Source organism: Gymnoscopelus braueri, assembly GCF_963280865.1.
Source record: "Gymnoscopelus braueri genome assembly, chromosome: 20".
In the NCBI taxonomy this organism is placed as follows: domain Eukaryota; kingdom Metazoa; phylum Chordata; class Actinopteri; order Myctophiformes; family Myctophidae; genus Gymnoscopelus; species Gymnoscopelus braueri.
Genome location: NC_137622.1, coordinates 42,473,173 through 42,493,400, shown reverse-complemented (window position 1 = coordinate 42,493,400; position 20,228 = coordinate 42,473,173). Strand labels below are relative to the sequence as shown.

General features: G+C 40.0%; 2 protein-coding genes across 2 annotated transcripts; both read left to right on the top strand.

Annotated features, from left to right (window-relative positions):
* Nucleotides 1-1,895: 1,895 nt before the first annotated feature.
* On the top strand, nucleotides 1,896-7,715 carry LOC308075717 (toll-like receptor 13; the record flags this gene model as incomplete). Its single annotated transcript, XM_080415664.1, has 4 exons — nucleotides 1,896-1,915; nucleotides 4,618-5,081; nucleotides 5,311-5,428; nucleotides 7,493-7,715. 4 exons carry the CDS (start codon nucleotides 1,896-1,898, stop codon nucleotides 7,713-7,715), a joined length of 825 nt encoding a protein of 274 aa, XP_080271790.1.
* A 4,518-nt stretch (nucleotides 7,716-12,233) lies between these two features.
* LOC308075485 (toll-like receptor 4) lies at nucleotides 12,234-19,584 on the top strand. The gene is made up of 4 exons (XM_080415394.1): nucleotides 12,234-12,343; nucleotides 13,682-16,125; nucleotides 16,323-16,440; nucleotides 18,594-19,584. The coding sequence occupies exons 2-4, from the start codon at nucleotides 13,773-13,775 to the stop codon at nucleotides 18,808-18,810; spliced, it is 2,688 nt and encodes an 895-aa protein (XP_080271520.1). The 5' UTR covers nucleotides 12,234-12,343; nucleotides 13,682-13,772; the 3' UTR covers nucleotides 18,811-19,584.
* The last annotated feature ends 644 nt before the right edge of the window (nucleotides 19,585-20,228 follow it).

Here is a 20,228-nt window from a genome sequence, read left to right as displayed (position 1 = left end):
ATATGATGTCATCATCTCATATGATGCTTCATTCCTCTGGCAGTAACACACTGAAAGGATGATTGTCACTGATGTTTAGGAGTTCAGGTACGTTTACATATTTGCATTCCTTTGGTACAGAAGCATTTACAAGCTGCTCTGAAAACCATCCTGTAAACTGCTGTTTCTTGTGACTTTTCTGTATTATATCTTAAATAAACCAATGACAGACAATGAAAGCATCACACAGGAGGACTGGAGAATTAAACTCACTGAAATGTAAACTACAGAGAGGATAATATTGTCTCTGAGAATAATTATGTAATAATAAAGCAACATAAATATAGTTTAAGGCATGGTTTAATGATGCAACCCCAGTAACTATTACATCATGTGTGTCTAAAGATAAAGAAACATCTCCAAGCTAAACTGGTATGCAAACACAAATGTACAAAGACATGGATGAAGACCTTTCTATGTTAAAGGACTAAACAGTCTAATGTTTAGTCATTATTATCGGTCTTGAAAAAAATTGTTTAAGCAGTAGATATTTTAGTAGATATCAACCAACATTTTGAAATGTCATTCACTGCCATTTGTATTGAAAAAGTGTGGGAAAAATCTAAATTGTTTCAAGTTGGTAGGTATGGGATAACATTTTGAAAGTCACTTGCTGTTGATCAGAAATTACTCTAAAGTGGGCACTCGGGTGGCGCAGTGGTAAAGTCACTGCCCACCAGTGGTAAAGTCACTGCCCACCAGTAGTAAAGTCACTGCCCACCAGTAGTAAAGTCACTACCCACCAGTAGTAAAGTCACTGCCCACCAGTAGTAAAGTCACTGCCCACCAGTAGTAAAGTCACTGCCCACCAGTGGTAAAGTCACTGCCCACCAGTAGTAAAGTCACTGCCCACCAGTAGTAAAGTCACTGCCCACCAGTGGTAAAGTCACTGCCCACCAGTAGTAAAGTCACTGCCCACCAGTGGTAAAGTCACTGCCCACCAGTAGTAAAGTCACTGCCCACCAGTAGTAAAGTCACTGCCCACCAGTAGTAAAGTCACTGCCCACCAGTGGTAAAGTCACTGCCCACCAGTAGTAAAGTCACTGCCCACCAGTAGTAAAGTCACTGCCCACCAGTAGTAAAGTCACTGCCCACCAGTAGTAAAGTCACTGCCCACCAGTGGTAAAGTAACTGCCCACCAGTAGTAAAGTCACTGCCCACCAGTAGTAAAGTCACTGCCCACCAGTAGTTGTTGAACTCGGAACTAGGGCTTTAAAAGTTACTGTCTCGTCTCCATAACATACAGGAACATCTGCTATCAAAATATTGTTGAACATATGGAAATGTATTAGAACGTAATTCATGTTGAACAGCTCACTTTAGGATATAGGCTTGAAATTATATTATCACTTGATTTTCCTAAAGAAGGATTATGATATTGACTGGTTGAAATGACTGCTGAGGTGCATTCGAAGGTTTGCAGCAGGCAGAGGCCTTTTGCGGTTTTGCATTTCCTGTATGTGCACTGCACCCGCTGCTACGTGACATACAGCCTGCAGGTGCAAAGTAAGGTTTTTTGTGTGAGTGGGTGGCTGTTGAAAAAAGCCACCAAAAGCCACATACAGACACACTGACTTCTCGACCCTTTGAAGAATCACCTAGGCGTGCACACCTACTACGTGCACACACATACACACACACACACACACACACACACACACACACACACACACACACACACACACACACTCATGTCTGGGGAACTTCCTTGATACCGTACTACAGTATATAAGGGCTCTCACAAGAGCATCGTGCAGGCTTTTGGGGTTTTGGATTTGGACAGGCTTTTTGGGCCCTTTGGGCTCTTAGGTTTTTGGGGCTTCTTCTCCTGCACCGGGCTCAGATGTCAAGCAGTCATGGCTCCACATGGAGGAAGGTAAAAGATGACTTAAATAAAATGTTTTAAATTTCTCTATTTTGAGATTAAGCCTATAGTTAGTGTTAGATGTACTCTGAGGACGGTTGGCTGAGAGAACTAGAGAACCTGTGACTGGAGGTGTTATGGGCTGACATGTTAGATCTGATGGCCCAGCATTTGGTATTCCATTTGTTGTAACTCTAAAGCGTCTGTTAATGGCTTTTGGGGCTTTTGTCATCGGGCTGGATGTTGCCACACTTATCAACAGCCGGCGATTCTTACACTGTGATTGACAGGGTACACCACCTTGATAAATCTAACGTGGACGTGATTCTGGGGCTTGAATTTAAGCTGGTTTGTACGTTCCATTGATAGGGCCTATGTATTTATAGCCTCGATCTCCAGGCTTTTATTGTTTAGTTTACCTAAAAAATAAAAGCCTGGCCCAACCATAGCCTGTACTGGGTATGAGGAAGTGTTTCATTTCCCAACCAACCAGAGTGCAGTGGGCGTCTCTCGTAATGTTGTGTTAACGGGGCGGGGGTTGACGGACAGATCGGTGAACCAATGGGATCAGGCGCAGTCTCTCGCCGGCTCTATACACCCGCCCCTCTATACACGAAATCAGGAGCGTTGGGGCAGACTAATGTATTTATAGAAGGATGATCTTATTTGATATTAAGAATGAAAAGTTAACTTTTACTGTTTTACTGTTGTATACTCTTTAGATCATCAATGCTGAACAGTGTTGTCACCAACCAGTGTCCACAGCAGAATTACTCCACCAAAAGTACCTGACAGTTGACCCTGAAGACAGCCATGATGCTACAGACAGGAAGCTGGCTTTGTTTCTCCTTCTTATTTCTGTTGTTCACGCTTTATCTTAGTCCTATACTGGCTTACTTCCTGAAAGACTGCACTATTCTTTACTCTGACGATGTCACTGCTGGTGTTTCAGTGGATTGTTATTTTCGTGGTCTTGATAACATACCAGACGACATTCCCAGAGACGTTATATCATTAACACTTTGGGGCAATAAGATCCAAAAGATAAACAGGACAGATTTTGACCATCTGTCAAATCTCTCACATTTGGATCTGAGCAGTAATTCAATAACTCATGTAGATGACGGGGCTTTTGACCCTTTGGTGCAACTTAAAGTGCTCAATATGTACGATAACAAACTAACAACACTGACAGACAATATGTTTCAGGGACTGTCTAACCTCTTGATACTGAACTTGCTTAATAACTATATCCAATTCTTCAACCCTGCTGCCTTCCAGTCACTCACCAGCTTACAGGAAGTAAGTCTGAAGTGCACTCAAATGACAGATATTATCCCCGTCTTACAACTACCAAGCTTACAGGTGCTGAACATCAAAATTAATGAGTTAGAGTCTTTTCAGTCAAAAGATCTGCCATTAAACATGTCCTCTGAGCTCAGGGAGTTGAGAGTGATGTCAAACTCCATAAAAAAGTTTAGCATCACAACAGCTGTATTTCCACATCTTAAGACAATCGACCTGTCAGAATGTTGTAATGATGATGGATGGGAGTGGTACATACCAGACAAGTATTTTCTAAGGAATATAACTATGTTATATTTGATTGGTGATATTATGTCTAATAACACCCTCAGAAAGTCTCTACAGAACCTTGATTCACTGGAGAACCTACAGCTGTGGTACAATTGGATAGACAGAGATCTCTTAGATATTATCTGCAAAATACCCACACTGAGAACACTTCGTTTGGAGGGTAACATCGATGACAGCCTTAGTAAAACACTGTCAAATTGTACTCAGCTTACAAGCCTGGATCTATCATTTAATGTCCTGACTGAACTGTCTAAGGATTCAATAAAACAAATTAAACAACTGAGTGACCTGAACCTCGGCGGAAACGGCCTTTCCAAAGTACCAGATGATGTTAAGAATCTCTCCATGCTTCAAATCCTTGACCTGAGAAACAATCATATCAATGATTTAAACTGCTTAGACTTCTTAAATTTAACCAGACTCACACACCTTTATCTAGATAACAACCGCATATTTGAACTCAAACCGTGTGTTTTTCAACATCTTAATGAATTACAGGTTCTAACTCTGGTTCATAATTTTATTAGCTGGTATGGTGCCACATTCAAGACTGGCCTACACAAACTAGAAGCTTTGGATTTAAGAATGAATGACATCTCATCACCCCAAGGGGAAGGGGATTTCATGAGTCTGAGATCGCTCAAGCAATTAGACATGGAATGCAATGACTTGGCTGTCTCCGTTCCATGGAACAACAACTATTTTGAAGGACTAGATGAACTTGAAACACTAAGTCTAAATTTTAATAGCGACTTAAAAATGACATCTTCAACTCCCCATGAGTTACAAAGGCCAAACTATAATACCACCTTATTGCAGAGCCTGAAGAGTTTAACAATACAATTCAGTCCACACAACCTGCATACATATATCGTATGGGACATGCTCTCAGATATGAAACATTTGGAACATTTGGAAGTTATCCATGGTAAACAACCGGACCCAGACTCATTTAAGTATGTACCACAGCTGAAGACTCTTTCCTTAATAAACTGTAATCTGACGTCCCTGGATTTCCTGGCACAAGCCAATCTGACTAGACTCTCCTGGCTGGATCTGAGCCATAATGAGTTGACGGTGATCAATGTCTCTGTGTTCAGTTTTCTCCCTGCTCTCAGATATATTAACATGGCTTACAACCCTTTAGCTTGTGATTGTTCTAATGCTGACTTTCAGCAGTGGATGCAGAACAACAACCAAACACTGGTAGTTGATGCTCACCGCTACACTTGTGGCTTTCCTCTGGATAAAAAGGGAACCAGGTTTCTGGACTTTGACATTCATTCCTGTTGGGTGGACACTAGCTTCATCTGCTTCCTTTCCTCCACTTGTGTGATTGTGCTAACTCTGCTCACATCCTTCACCTACCACTTCCTGAGGTTGCATCTTCTCTATACCTACTACCTCTTCCTGGCCTTCCTTCATGATGCCAAGGAAAGAAAGAGGGGGTCTCCTCAGCGCTACGATGCCTTCATCTCCTACAACGTTCACGATGAGCTCTGGGTTTGCAGAGAAATGCTTCCAGTGCTGGAGGGAGAGCAGGGCTGGAGACTCTGTCTGCACCACCGAGACTTCCTACCAGGTACAAACCTCTCTCTGTCTCTAAATAATATTGTATTTATATTAATCTGTCTGTCTCTCTGTCAACAACACTTGTAAGCAGGTAGGGACCTCTCTCGGTCTGAAAAACGGTGTCGTCTTTGATAGCATTATTATTACTACAGTGTGTGATACTATATGTTTATCTGTCTCTCAAGAAGTGAAATAGTTTTGAATCTGGTGTGAATAATGTCTGTGTGTTTTATTTCCAGGTAAACCCATCATAGAGAACATTACAGATGCCATCTATGGCAGCAGAAAGACCATCTGTGTGATCAGCCATCATTACCTGGAGAGTGAATGGTGCTCTAGAGAGATCCAGATGGCCAGGTGGGGGCGCCATTTCTCTGATGTTTCACTGTAAAATCCATGAAAAACAATTATGAGGGCCACATTTACACACATGAAAGAGGCAACACAATTATCAATTTCCACACAATGTATTATGCTGAATTAACTTTCATTCTTTTTTTATGGCATAGAATAATAACAGTAACAGTAATAAATCATAATAATACTAATACTAGTAATAATAATATTACAATGGTCATTTATTATGAATAGCAGCAACCAAGTCAGCTTCATCCCGCCCCCTAACCTCTCCCATCACCCTCAGAAACTGGTGGATACTGAAATTATTAAAAATTGTTAAACAATTAAATCCTTTAATTAGGATATGTCTATGATTTTCATGTTAACATATTTGGTAACCATTTTAGAAATGCAATAAGCCATGCAAGGCTGTGGTTTCCTGTGATGTTAGAACAGCTATAAGAGGGTCTGAAAGGCTGTGGTTTACTGTGATGTTAGAACAGCTATAAGAGGGTCTGAAGCACTCTGCTCCGTGACGGGCCTCACATATCCAGGGTAAACCACAGCCTCTTGTGACTTATTGCCTTAATGAACTGCTGTGGATGTAGAACAATGTAAAGAAGAACAAAAGATAAGGGTGCTGTAATCAAATACAAAACACTGTGGTGGATCACAGTGGTATCAGAGCTGGAGGAGGGTAGAGGCTCCATCACAATGATTATGTCTCCCTACAATCCAGGATGTTTTGTCACATTGTTTGTGATTTGGTAATCTCTCAAGAACAGATTCTGCACTGCGTTGGAATCTGTCGGGGAGGTTCGTCATAACGTGTGCGCATTCAGATCAGGAAGCAGGCCGCGCTTTACCCAATCAAATGTAGTGGGCGGGATTCACATGTCCGTCGATCTTTCCCCCTCGAAACAAACCCAAAATAATTTAACAATAGCGTCCGCGGAGCAGACAAAACCACGGAAAGATATTCACATTTTAACTTACTCTTTCATCATAGAAACAAGTGGGCTTATAACCAAAACCATCCATGTTCTCTGGGAGAAGTGGAGTTAGTGTTCCGTGTAGAAATATTGTTAGTGGGAATGAAAACATAGTGGCACCCACCGGAAGTGAAAGCTGAAGGCAGACCTCTAAACCCCGGTTTCCTTGCGCACTGGTGTCACGTTTTCTTCCGCCCAGAGCCAACAGACATAGAACAAACAGCAGAGGTCGCTGTTTTTCATTTTCAGTTGGATTTGGGTTCCCAGATTGGTGATTTGGTGCCTTGCATTACAGAGGAATTGAACATTCACTGAATGTGTGTTTTCTGTTTGTGTGAATGTGTTTGTTGATGATACCCACCATCAGAATATCCTCTTCATTTGGACCAAGCTTCCTTTATTCAGGTCTTAAAGTTTATCCACTACAATATTCAATTGTTTAAAGTTCTGATGTGGATTACAGTGTAGGCTTTAATTTAAAAAGTCTCTGTCAAACCACAACAAACACTCTTTACCTCCCAAAATGGAACCCTCACAGCCGCACTTCCTGGAACTGTTCTACCAGCTATCACTTCCTGGAACTTTTACAACATGTGCTGCTTTTCCCCCACAGCACCCCCTATGGAATGAACCCTGACAACAGAGAATGAATGGATGTTTTCATCAAAACAAAACAAAACAAAACATTACATTTAGGTGTTAAATATTCAACCATCTTTTTAACCAATATATTACCTTTGTTATCACCAAGTATGTTATGAGTCATTCAATACCAATACATGGGCAGGAAATATACCCTTTCAGACATGTATGTGGCAGTGTCACACTATAACTTTATTTACTGTAAATACTGTGCCTTTCTAAATGCAAGCAGTAGAAAACTGCTGAAAAGCAGAAAACAAATGTTTTTAATGCAACTAGTAGTTTGTCTCAGTGTAAATAAAGTGTTATTTAATATAAATAAAGTGTTACTTAATGTAAATAAAGTGTTACTTAATATAAATAAAGTGTTACTTAATGTAAATAAAGTGTTACTTAATGTAAATGAAAGTTGACTGAGTGTAAATGTCCTCTGGTCTCCTGTGTGCAGCTACCGTCTGTTTGATGAACAGAAGGACGTATTGATCCTGGTGTTTCTGGAGGACATTCCAGCCCACCAGTTGTCTCCCTACTATCACATGAGGAGGCTGGTGAAGAGACACACCTACCTGAGCTGGTCCCAGGCTGGACAGCACCCTGGACTGTTCTGGCAGAACCTACGCAGAGCTCTGGACACACCTCACACGAGACCTCACAAAGAGACCTGGGTTTGAATGAATAATCTGTTATTTCATGTAATTATGTTACGGTGAATGTGAATGAAAGGGGAATCTGGTGGGGAATTTTAATTGATTTTGAAGGAGAAAATCGTCCTGTTGGGGATGGGGGAGCGTTTGTTTTGTTGTTTGCTGTTAACATTAACAGACAGTGCTAGTCTTACCTGTGACCTGCTTGTATTTTTTTAAAGAACCTCGTAAGACTCATCTCTTTAAGTAAATGTTTTTTTTGTTCCATTAACCCCGTTTTTTATTATTCCAATTGGAAACAATGTTTTTATTTTACTTTTTATTTGACCTTCTATTGGATTTGATCATTTTGTTTTACTTTGTATTTGAATTTAATTGTCTCCGCCAGGCCGAAGGCATGGTATGCCTATGTTTTCACTTTGTCCGTCCGTGTGTGTGTCCGTCCAGTGACATCACAATATTGTCCGTGCGTGTGTCCGTCCAGCTCCATACATGGGTACATGGTCTGTGAACACCTAACATTGGTCAAGCTTCACGTGACATCACGATATGTAAGACAGAATCAATCAGGAACAGTTTTACCACCTCGCCTGGCGGAGACCTGTGCTCCGAGGAGCACATTTTCTAGTTTAATGTAATTCCCTTTGATTTAATGTATATTTTATATATGTTTACTTAGCATGGATCATGTACAATTCAAAGAAAGAATTACAAATTACACAATACAGGTAATAGAGGTTGGTGAGAGCATAATAATAATAAGAATAATAAGAATAATAATAAAAATAATAACTTGAATTTATGTAGCGCCTTTCAGAAACCCAAGGATGCTTTACAATACACAAAATAAACAAACTAATTGCAGAAAGTGTCTCTTCAGTGCGGACTTGAAAGAGTCCAGTGTTCTCAGTCTGGTGAATCTCCATGGGAGAGAGTTCCAGAGGTCAGGGGGTGCCACACTGAAAGCTCTATCGCCAACGGTCCGCACACTGAGAGCATGACAGTGTGGTTTTAAACCAATGTTTGTTGAAAATGGTGACGGTGGAAGATGTTTTTTTTTATTGATTTAACAGAAAAAGTGGATTGGTTGTTTAACTGAATACAAGGGTCTCACTGAGGCTCTATTCTCCCTAACTTTACATTTACATGTATGTCTTTCTTCATTACTCATTACCATATTAATCAGCTTTGATATATGCATACATGATGATATATAATCTTAATTAATGGTATTTTTTGCTCATTTAAAGCATTCATTATTAGCATTGAACTAATTTACATACATTTTACTGATCATTTTGCTCCTTTATATACAAATTGTATTGAATATATTGCTTTGGTAATTAGTCTTTGCTAAGATGGATTTTTATACTTTTATTGGTAACTTCTAATACATATTTGACAAGCATTTGAGTACTGTGACACATGATTTATATTGATTTGTTCATTTAATGATTTATTAATAAAATACATGATGTTCCGGCCGCCTGATGACGTAAAGTTATTTCTGTCCAGACCGGATCAGAAACCCCAAAACGGTCTTGATCCCAGAGGCTACCTGAGGAGACAAGCAGCTCCTCCTACATCGGGTGGTGCCCACACTTTTTTAAATTTCAAGGACCACCATAAAGTTACAGACCTGTAAGGGTCCATTTAGAACCCCTCAAGTAACCCAGGAGGTCCCTGGACCTCACTTTGAGAACCACTAACACACATCAACCAGGGGAATTAACCCATGAAGACCTGAGGCCTTCTAAATCAGTGGTTCTCAAAACCTTTTCATGCCAAGGACCCCCACAATTGATATGTATTTGGCCGCGGACTCCCATCTGAAAATGTTTTTACCAGGGACCCCCAGAAAAGAAGATATGTGTTTAAAGAAATTCAAAAAAAAAATTTTTCAATCACTTTCAAGATTTTTGAAAAATGTTTTTTTTTTAAATTGCAGATGTACAAGCTCACATACATCTGCTGTTTTTGAATAGCCTAAAATCTAAAATGACACAGATGCTTTCCCGGTTGAAATGGGTTTACTAAGATGACTTGAATATGTAGCTTTGTCTCTTCATGTTAATGAATTCCATCATAGGCTATTTTTGCCTCTGCCAGCAGGGGGGGCAAAGAAAATATATGAACAAATATGTTTTTATATATGCAACATATACGTTTATCATATATGAGACATAAGAAATTGGCCACCTGCATATATATGTCTCTATATATGTACATATATATGTCTCTATATATGTACATATATATGTCTCTATATATGTACATATATATCCATATGTGTGGCATAGAAGAGACATATACTTCATCTATCCACATATATGAACATGAATATGGCATATATGCAGCATATATTCTGTATACTTGCCATATATTAGCAAAAAAAAATTATATATTTTTGGGCGGTGAAACCGCCCCTATAAGTGAGGTTTGGAAATTTCTACAATTATCCTGTGTACAAAATTTGTACAATTATCCTGCACCGTGATTGGCCAATCACAATCTATTCAGGACTGTGATTGGCCAGTGTCACATGACACATGTGCATAGCCCTATATAAGAAACCATAACTTGAAAAAATATATACCTTTCTTTTTTTCAAGTTATGGTTTCGTCCATCATAAAGAGAGTTTCTTTTTTTTAATCTAAATTTTTATCCCGCGATTTTTGTAACCCATTTTTTTTTCACCCGGTGCCAATTTCCTAAGTGATCCTGGGCACTACACCAGCATTACACCTGTCACCCCACAGTAGGGAGGCCAGGGCCGAGCTCATGCTTCCTTCAGGCATGAGAGCCAACTGACCTTCTTGTCACCTGACAGGGGGGAGTTTCCCTGGTTGGACGTAGCGCGTGGAAGGAACACGTTATTCCAACCAGTTCCCTTCCCCTCCATCAGGCGCCCCGGCTGTCATGGGGGAGGCGGTATAGTGACCAGGATTACTACATGTTTTTGTGAGGGTATTAACTACCCTAGGAGACACGGGGAGAACATGCAAACTCCACACAGAGTAGGCCCTTTCGCCAACCCCACCTAGGGTATGGGCGCTGATGACGCGGAGGAGAAGACACGCCCCCAGTGCCCACAGCGTCCCCGGCGGGAATCGAACCCAGGACCTTCTAGCTGTGAGGCGACAGCGCTACCGACTGCGCCACCGTGCCCCTGTCATAAAGAGAGTTTCAATAAATGTATTTATCTTTTGTACACGATTGGTTGACTCCATTCAGTATTGTGATTAGCTAGCAAGACACTGCCCACTTCACACAGGGTGTGATTTTTGGGCGGTGAAACCGCCCCTATAAGTGAGGTTTGGAAAAATGTACAAATATCCTGCGCTGTGAAACCGCCCCTATAAGTGAGGTTTGGAAATTTGTACAATTATCCTGCACCGTGATTGGCCAATCACAATCTATTCAGGACTGTGATTGGCCAGTGTCACATGATACATGTGCATAGCCCTATATAAGAAACCATAACTTGAGAAAAACCATAAATTTGTTTTTCTCAAGTTATGGTTTCGTCCATCATAAAGAGTGTTTCAATAAATGTATTTATCTTTTGTACATGATTGGTTGACTCCATTCAGTATTGTGATTAGCTAGCAAGACACCGCCCACTTCACACAGGGTGTGATTTTTTTAAAGTAAATAAGAAAAAGAAAATTGGCCGGCCACCAGGGGGGGCAATTGCCCCCCAGGCCCCCCCATAAAATGGCCTGAGGCTTCCATTGAACATGAATATTAGACTGTAGCGTTGTCTCTGCCAGTGTGAACCCTGAATAACAGTGCTGGGTGGAAGACACACAGCAGAGGTAGAAAGGTAACATGACAAACAGTCTGGAGATCATTCACAGTGAATTCATCCATCTATCCTGTCCTCAAAGAGAAGGAGAAGGTTGGATGTAAGATAGGGCTCTTTGTTTTTTTTGTACTGATCATTACCATCCTATTGCCATTGAAGTGAAGTACTTCTGCATTGATACGGTGCTTTGACTTGCACTTCTCTCCTCTATTGTCATGTTATGTGTCACCTGAGCTGTGGTCAAATGGACTTCCATGACAGACCCCCCCATACATGCCTTTAAAGTTCCATTTGGTTCTTTCCTAACTGTCAAAAACATAGCTGGGGAACCTCTGGAACGCCCTCAAACACCCCCTAGCCCCACTTTGAGAACCACTGATTAAAATAAAACACAGGACCAATACCCAGCTTCTTCCTTTCATATGATACACAGTAATAGGTAGTAAAAGCGTTAACTGGAATGTAGCACATCTCTCTGTCCTCACAGAGGAGGAGAAGGTAAGGTGTTGTTTATACTGTACACAGTGATTATGTCCTATTGTCATTGAAGTGAAGAACTTCTGCATTGGTACGGTGCTTTGTTTTGCCCTTCTCTCCTCTATTGTCATTGAAGTGAAGAACTTCTGCATTGGTACGGTGCTTTGTTTTCCACTTCTCTCACTGATGGGTGCGTTGGGATATATAGCACTGAGCGCACTGGCCAATACAAACTAATATGTGAGTGCGCTCCTGGTGTGCATTTCTGAACGCACCCTTTGTCATCTGAGGTGCCAGCTGAGCGGATCCTTCATTCTCCTCTGATTAACACACTGGAAGGATGATTGTCACTGAGTCTTAGGACTTCAGGTAGGATCCAATGTTTCAATTCCTTCTTCTTCCTGGAAACTACTTGTAACTTTTCTGTTTTATACAGTATTATTAGTATTGACCATGTTTGCTGTCTAAAGTTCATGCTTTCTCTGCTAATTCTGCACCTGCTAAATCAGGGGTCTTCAATGTTTTTAATCCAATGACCCCCTAGTGGAGAGAGATATTAATCAGGGACCCCCACTACATATTGTTTAGCATTATGTTGTAGATTTAACCTTTTTATAGATTTCATAGATAGCTTCATAGAATAGTTTGACAGCACTATCATCAGTGTTGTGCCAATTAATGTTTTTTGTTTACACATTATCTTTTCTATTAATATTTTGAATTCATGTTAATGTGTCTTTTTTAGACATTTAAACCCCTCAATAGTAAACTTGACGTGTGGCTCTGTACTTGGACTGCTCTTTTTTCCTTCTACACCAAACCTCTTTGCTGAAAATAGCTGGTGAATGTTCCCTCCAGAATAGGGATGCTAAGGTTCAAGTTGTTAATGTAAAAAAAAATTTATTATGATATTTCCTATCACACAACGATTTGGCGACCCCCCTGTAGTAACTCTTACGAACCCCTGGGGGTCCCGGACCACCTATTTAAAACCCCTGTGCCAAATGCCTAAATTGTAAATTGTTAAAATACTACTACTACTACTACACTAATAATAATAATAATAATTATTATTATTATTATAAAAAGAGTAAACAGGTAGTAACACACAGGGATTAGGAATAAAGTATGAAGAGAATAAAGAGTATGAAATTATGTATATATTTGATTTGGTATTAGGATATATATTTGATAAGGATGAAACAGAGTTCTAGCCAATAACAGCGCGAGGGTGTGTTCATAATCCAACATTATCTAGACGTTCGTTCATAAACGTGAACAAAGCCATAAACACACGATAAATGCACCATTTTTATTACAACATGTATAATATACCTACATCACTCATTGTCCAGCAGCTTCAGGTATCGTTATATATATATGTTTTGGGCTGAGAAGAGATCTTGCAGGTACGATGAAATGAAGTGCATGTGTGTGTGTAAGCGTCCGTGTGCACGCGCGCATGTGCAGTTTAGAACACAACAATCATCCACGTGGGAGGACGGCCGGGGGGCGGGGGCTTCAGTGTTACGTTGAGAGGGGGGGCGAACGGGGGAGGGTGGGTGAGGGAGTGGGGGGGGGGAGTGGAGGGGCAGAGCCAAGTTTGAATCTATTTTTTTTTATCTCTAAAGTTGCCTAGAACCCCCTAAAGATCAAATAAAAGGTGACATGTGAACAGTAACTGTTTTACTGTTGTATCCTCTTTAGATCATCAATGCTGAACAGTGTTGTCACCAACCAGTGTCCACAGCAGAATTACTGCACCAAAAGAACCTGACAGTTGACCCTGAAGACAGCCATGATGCTACAGACAGGAAGCTGCCATTTTTTCTCCTTCTTATTTCTGTTGTTCACGCTTTATCTTAGTCCTATACTGGCTTACTTCCTGAAAGACTGCACTATTCTTTACTATGATAATGTCAATGACAATGCTGGTGTTTTAGCGGATTGTAAAGAATGTAATCTTAATAGTATACCAGACGACATTCCCAGAGACATTACATCATTAATACTAGAGGGCAATTTCATCCTAAAGATACTCAAGACAGATTTTTACCATATGACAAATCTCACATTATTGGGTCTGAGTTCTAACTCAATAACTCATGTAGATGACGGGGCTTTTGTCCCTTTGATGCAACTTAAAGAGCTCAGTATGTACGATAACAAACTTACAAGACTGACAGACAATATGTTTCAGGGACTGTCTAACCTCTTGATACTGAATTTGGATGTTAACGATATCCAATTCTTCAACCCTGCTGCCTTCCAGTCACTCACCAGCTTACAGGAAGTAAGTCTGAAATGCACTCGAATGACAGATATCATCCCCGTCTTACAACTACCAAGCTTACAGGTGCTGAACATTGCAATTTATGAGTCTTTTCAGTCAAAATATCTGCCATTAAACATGTCCTCTGAGCTCAGGGAGTTGAAAGTGACGTCACAGTCAATAAAAAAGTTTAGCATCACAACAGCTGTATTTCCACATCTTAAGACAATCGACCTGTCAGACTGTTATAATAGTAATGGATGGAAGTGGGACATACCAGACAAGTATTTTCTAAGGAATATAACTACAGTGTATTTGGTTGGTTCTATTATGTCTAACACCATCAGAAAGGCTCTACAGAGCTTTGATTCACTGGAGTACCTAATGCTGGGGTACTCTGAGGGGATAGACAGAGATCTCTTAAATATGATCTGCAAAATACCCACACTGAGGACACTTATGGTAGGTAACATCAATGACAGCGTTAGTGAAATACTGTCACATTGTACTCAGCTTACCAACCTGGATCTAACAGGTAATGGACTGATTGAACTGTCTAAGGATTTAATAAAACAAATGAAACAACTGAGTCAACTGAACCTCCGCGAAAACCAGCTTTCCAAAGTTCCAGACGATGTTAAGAATCTCTCCATGCTTCAAATCCTTGACCTGAGTGGCAATCGTATTAATGATTTAAGCTGCTCAGACTTCTTAAATTTAACCAGACTCACACACCTTCATCTAGATTACAACCACATATTTGAACTCAAACCGTGTGTTTTTCAACATCTTAATGAGTTAAAGGTTCTAACTCTGGTTCATAATTTTATTAACTGGTATGGCGTCACATTCAAGACTGGCCTACACAAACTAGAACGTTTGGATTTAAGAATGAATGACATCTCATCGCCCATGAAAGGGGATTTCATGAGTCTGAAATCGCTCAAGCAATTAGACATGGAATGCAATAACTTGGCTGTCTCCGTTCCATGGAACAACAACTTTTTTGAAGGACTAGATGAACTTGAAACACTTAGTCTAGATTTTAATAACCCCACAAAAAGGACATCTCCCCATGAGTTACAATGGAAAAACTATAATAAACCCTTACTGCAGAGCCTGAAGAGCTTAACAATAGAATTCAGTCCACAAAACCAGCATAAATATATCGTATGGGACATGCTCTCAGATATGAAACATTTGGAACATTTGGAAGTTGTCCATGGTAAACAACCGGACCCAGACACATTTAAATATGTACCACAGCTGAAGATTCTTTCCTTAAAAAGCTGTAATCTGACGTCCCTGGATTTCCTGGCACAAGCCAATCTGACTAGACTCTTTTGTCTGGATCTGAGCCAGAATGAGTTGACGGTGATCAATGTCTCTGTGTTCAGTTTTCTCCCTGCTCTCAGGTATATTAACATGGCTGACAACCCTTTAGCTTGTGATTGCTCTAATGCTGACTTTCAGCAGTGGATGCAGAACAACAACCAAACGCAGGTAGTTGACGCTCACCGCTATACTTGTGCCTATCCTCTGGCTAAAAAGGGAACCAGGTTTCTGGACTTTGACATTCATTCCTGTTGGGTGGACGCTAGCTTCATCTGCTTCCTTTCCTCCACTTGTGTGATTGTGCTAACTCTGCTAACATCCTTCACCTACCACTTCCTGAGGTTGCATCTTCTCTATACCTACTACCTCTTCCTGGCCTTCATTCATGATGCCAAGGAAAGAAAGAGGGGGTCTCCTCAGCGCTACGATGCCTTCATCTCCTACAACGTTCACGATGAGCTCTGGGTTTGCAGAGAAATGCTTCCAGTGCTGGAGGGAGAGCAGGGCTGGAGACTCTGTCTGCACCACCGAGACTTCCTACCAGGTACAAACCTCTCTCTGTCTCGAAGTAATGCTGTATTCATATAAATCTATCTGTAGGAACCCCTCTCTGTCTAAAAAACTGTGTTGTCTTCAGTGGCATTATTATCACAGTATGTAGGCTAATAACATGTATTTGTCTGTTTCTCAAGAAATAGTTTCAAACGTGGTGTGAATAATGTCTGTGTGTTTTATTTCCAGGTAAACCCATCATAGAGAACATTACAGATGCCATCTATGGCAGCAGAAAGACCATCTGTGTGATCAGCCGTCATTACCTGGAGAGTGAATGGTGCTCTAGAGAGATCCAGATGGCCAGGTGGGGGCAGCATTTCTTTGATGTTTCACTGTAAAATACATGAACAAAAAAAATATGAGGGCCACATTTACACACATGAAAGAGAAAGCACAATGTGTGTATTATGCTGAATTAACTTTCATTCTTTCTTTTTTTATGGTATAGAATAATAACAGTAATATATCATAATAATACTAATACTAGTAATAATAATATTACAATGGTCATTTATTATGAATAGCAGCAACCAATCGTCAGCTTCATCCCGCCCCCTAACCTCTCCCTCCACCTTCCACCCTCAAAAACTGGTGGATATTGAAATTATTTTTAAAAAAATCGTATCTGTGACGGGCCTCACTTCTCATTTCCAGGGTAAACCACAGCCTCTTGTGGCTTATTGCTTTAATTAACTGCTGTGGATGTAGAACAATGTAAAGAAGAACAAAAGATAAGGGTGCTGTAATCAAATGCAAAACACTGTGGTGGATCACAGTGGTATAGAGACACACGGGGACTACAAATTTCACGCCCACTTTTGAGACAGCGCCGCTACTCCCGGTCCGTTAGAACGATGAACTGCAGCTGCCAATGCAATCCCTATGAGAGGATATGAGAATTAGCCTACTTTTGAAATATTCCTACATTAACTGGAGACGATATTTATTTAAATAAAAAATATGTTTCCAAATGTATGGAGTGTCTTTGTCAACATATCTTCTTGTTTTCTTAATAGTTGATGTGTTTCACATTTAATTTGCCACTTTAACGAGTTACCCATAATGCTAACACAGCAGAGGGTAAACGGCAGACAGGCATTTCAGTGACATCACTGTCTTTACGAGTGCCGAGCGCCGACCAGTGGCGTACCCACTGTAGAGGCAGGAGAGGCGGTCGCCTGCCCAACTAAGATCTCGCCTCCCCTAAAAAAAAAAAATAACCCGAAAATGTGTCATTGCGTGCTTAATGCCCTCAAAGTCACGCATCCAACAAGCTTTGAACTGAGCAGATTGGACCTTCTGTTCCAGAGATAATGACCAAAACCTATTGAAAACGGCCACTTTCGCCAGTTTTCTGGGTATTGAAAACCTCAAGGGATGCGTCCGTGACGTATATACCATGCGATCACTTAAACTCTAGATCTCCGATGCTAGCGATTTTGACATACTGATGGAGTATATTATAGTATATTGTGGGTAGTATATCGAGATGAAAGATATGGGACATTAAAAAGGACAAATTAAACAAATGGCACAGATTATTAGAACACAAAAAAAATCGCTACAGCCTCAGTAGTTAACCAGTGAAATGACGGTATTTTACAATGCCTCTCATAGAGATGTTATTGAGAGCTGCAGTTCATCGTTCAAACGGACCCCGAGTGTCAAAAGTGGGCGTGGATTTGTAGGCCTTCCGCTTCCGGCCGTGTGTCTCTATCAGAGCTGGAGGAGGGTAGAGGCTCCATCACAATGATTATGTCTCCCTACAATCCAGAATGTTTTGTCACATTGTTTGTGATTTGGTGCCTTGCATTACAGAGGAATTGAACATTCACTGAATGTGTGTTTTCTGTTTGTGTGAATGTGTTTGTTGATGATACCCACCATCAGAATATCCTCTTCATTTGGACCAAGCTTCCCTTATTCAGGTCTTAAAGTTTATCCACTACAATATTCAATGGTTTAAAGTTCTGATGTGGATTACAGTGTAGGCTTTAGTTTAAAGAGTCTCTTTGTCAAACCACAACAAACACTCTTTACCTCCCAAAATGGAACCCCCACAGCCTCACTTCCTGGAACTGTTCTACCAGCTATCACTTCCTGGAACTTTTACTACATGTGCTGCTTTTCCCCCACAGCGCCCCCTATGAAACGAACCCTGATAACAGAGAATGAATGGATGTTTTCATCAAAATAAAAACATTACATCTAGGTGTTAAATATTCAACCATCTTTTTAATCAATATATTGAGTCATTCAATACCAACACGTGGGCAGGACATACATCCTTTCAGACATTTCTGTGGCAGTGTCACACTTTAAACTTTATTTACCGCAAATAAAGCATTATTTACACAAAATAAAGTAAATATTTGTAAATGCAACTAGTAGTTTGTCTTAATGTAATTAAAGTGTTACTTGACTGAGTGTAAATGTCCTCTGGTCTCCTGTGTGCAGCTACCGTCTGTTTGATGAACAGAAGGACGTATTGATCCTGGTGTTTCTGGAGGACATTCCAGCCCACCAGTTGTCTCCCTACTATCACATGAGGAGGCTGGTGAAGAGACACACCTACCTGAGCTGGTCCCAGGCTGGACAGCACCCTGGACTGTTCTGGCAGAACCTACGCAGAGCTCTGGACACACCTCACACTGACCTGGGTTTGAATGAATAATCTGATATTTCATGTAATTATGTTACGGTGAATGTGAATGAAAGGGCAATCTGGTGGGGAATTTAATTGTTTGTAAAGGGTTTTATTGTTTGCTGTTAAAATGAACATACAGTGCCAGCGTTAGCTGTTACCTGCGTGTATTTTTTATTCAATATGAACTTTTAAAGCACCTCTTGAGACTCACCTCTTTAAGTAGGCCTATTTTTTTTTAATTAATTTGTGTCTTTAATTAACCCAATTTGTAATGATTCTGATTGGAAATTATGTTTTTATTTCACTTAATATTTTACCTTCTGTTGGATTTTATAATGTTGTCGTACTTTGTAATTTAATTTAATGTAATACCCTTTCATGTCATGTATTGTTTATTTAGCAGCGATCATGTACATTTAAAAGAAGGATTCACAAATAATACAATAGAGGTAATAGAGGCTGGTGAGATCATGACAGCGTTGATTTACCAGAAGAAGTTGATTGTTCAAAGGTTGTTCTCCTGAATACAACCTCTCACTGAGGCTCTATTCTCTAACTTTACATTTACATGTCTTTCTTCATTACTCATTACCATATTAATCAGCTTTGATATGCATACATGATATATAATCTAGCTTAATTAATGGTATTATTTGCTCATTTAAAGCATTTATTATTTGCATTATACTCATTTACATACGTTTTACTGATCATGTTGCTCCTTTATATACAAATTGTTTTGAACATACTTCTTTGGTAATTAGTGTCTTTGCTAAGATGGATTTTTGTATTTTTATTGATAACTTCTAATACATGTTTGACAAGCATTTGAGTACTGTGACACATGATTTATATTGATTTGCTCATTTTATGATGTAAAGATATAATACATTATTGACTGAATTTGAATCATTGAATTAATTGACTGTTATTAAAGTATACATACAGTATTATGATCCACGTTGCATCTTCATCCGATGGTAAGACTGCATTGTACTGTAGCTATTTGTGTTCATGTGGTCAACAAGTTTCATTTATTATTTAGGTTATTAACTTTTGTCAGAATTTTGGGTGGAGAGTTAGTTACAGATACTGTAGCAGAACATCAGTGTGACAGTAAAAACACATCATACTCTGGGTTCATACAGGTAGAACTAACCACTTCAAACCTTCAATTCATCTGAACCCAGGAAGTAAAACAGAACTGTGTGAAGGTCTCAATTAAAAAAGTACATTTGTCCAGTAGATAAATTATAATATCTACTGGCTGCAGAGCTGCAGTATATAGTATGGTTTGCATGTCGATGCAAACAACATGAAAAGCCACATGCAGCTGTAGTTAGTGGTTGTCCATACTCTATATCACTGATTTAACCAGCCTGATCTCCAGAGAATACCGTAACATTGCACGGAACAGTGCACTTCATTCCGTGGATAGTCGCCTC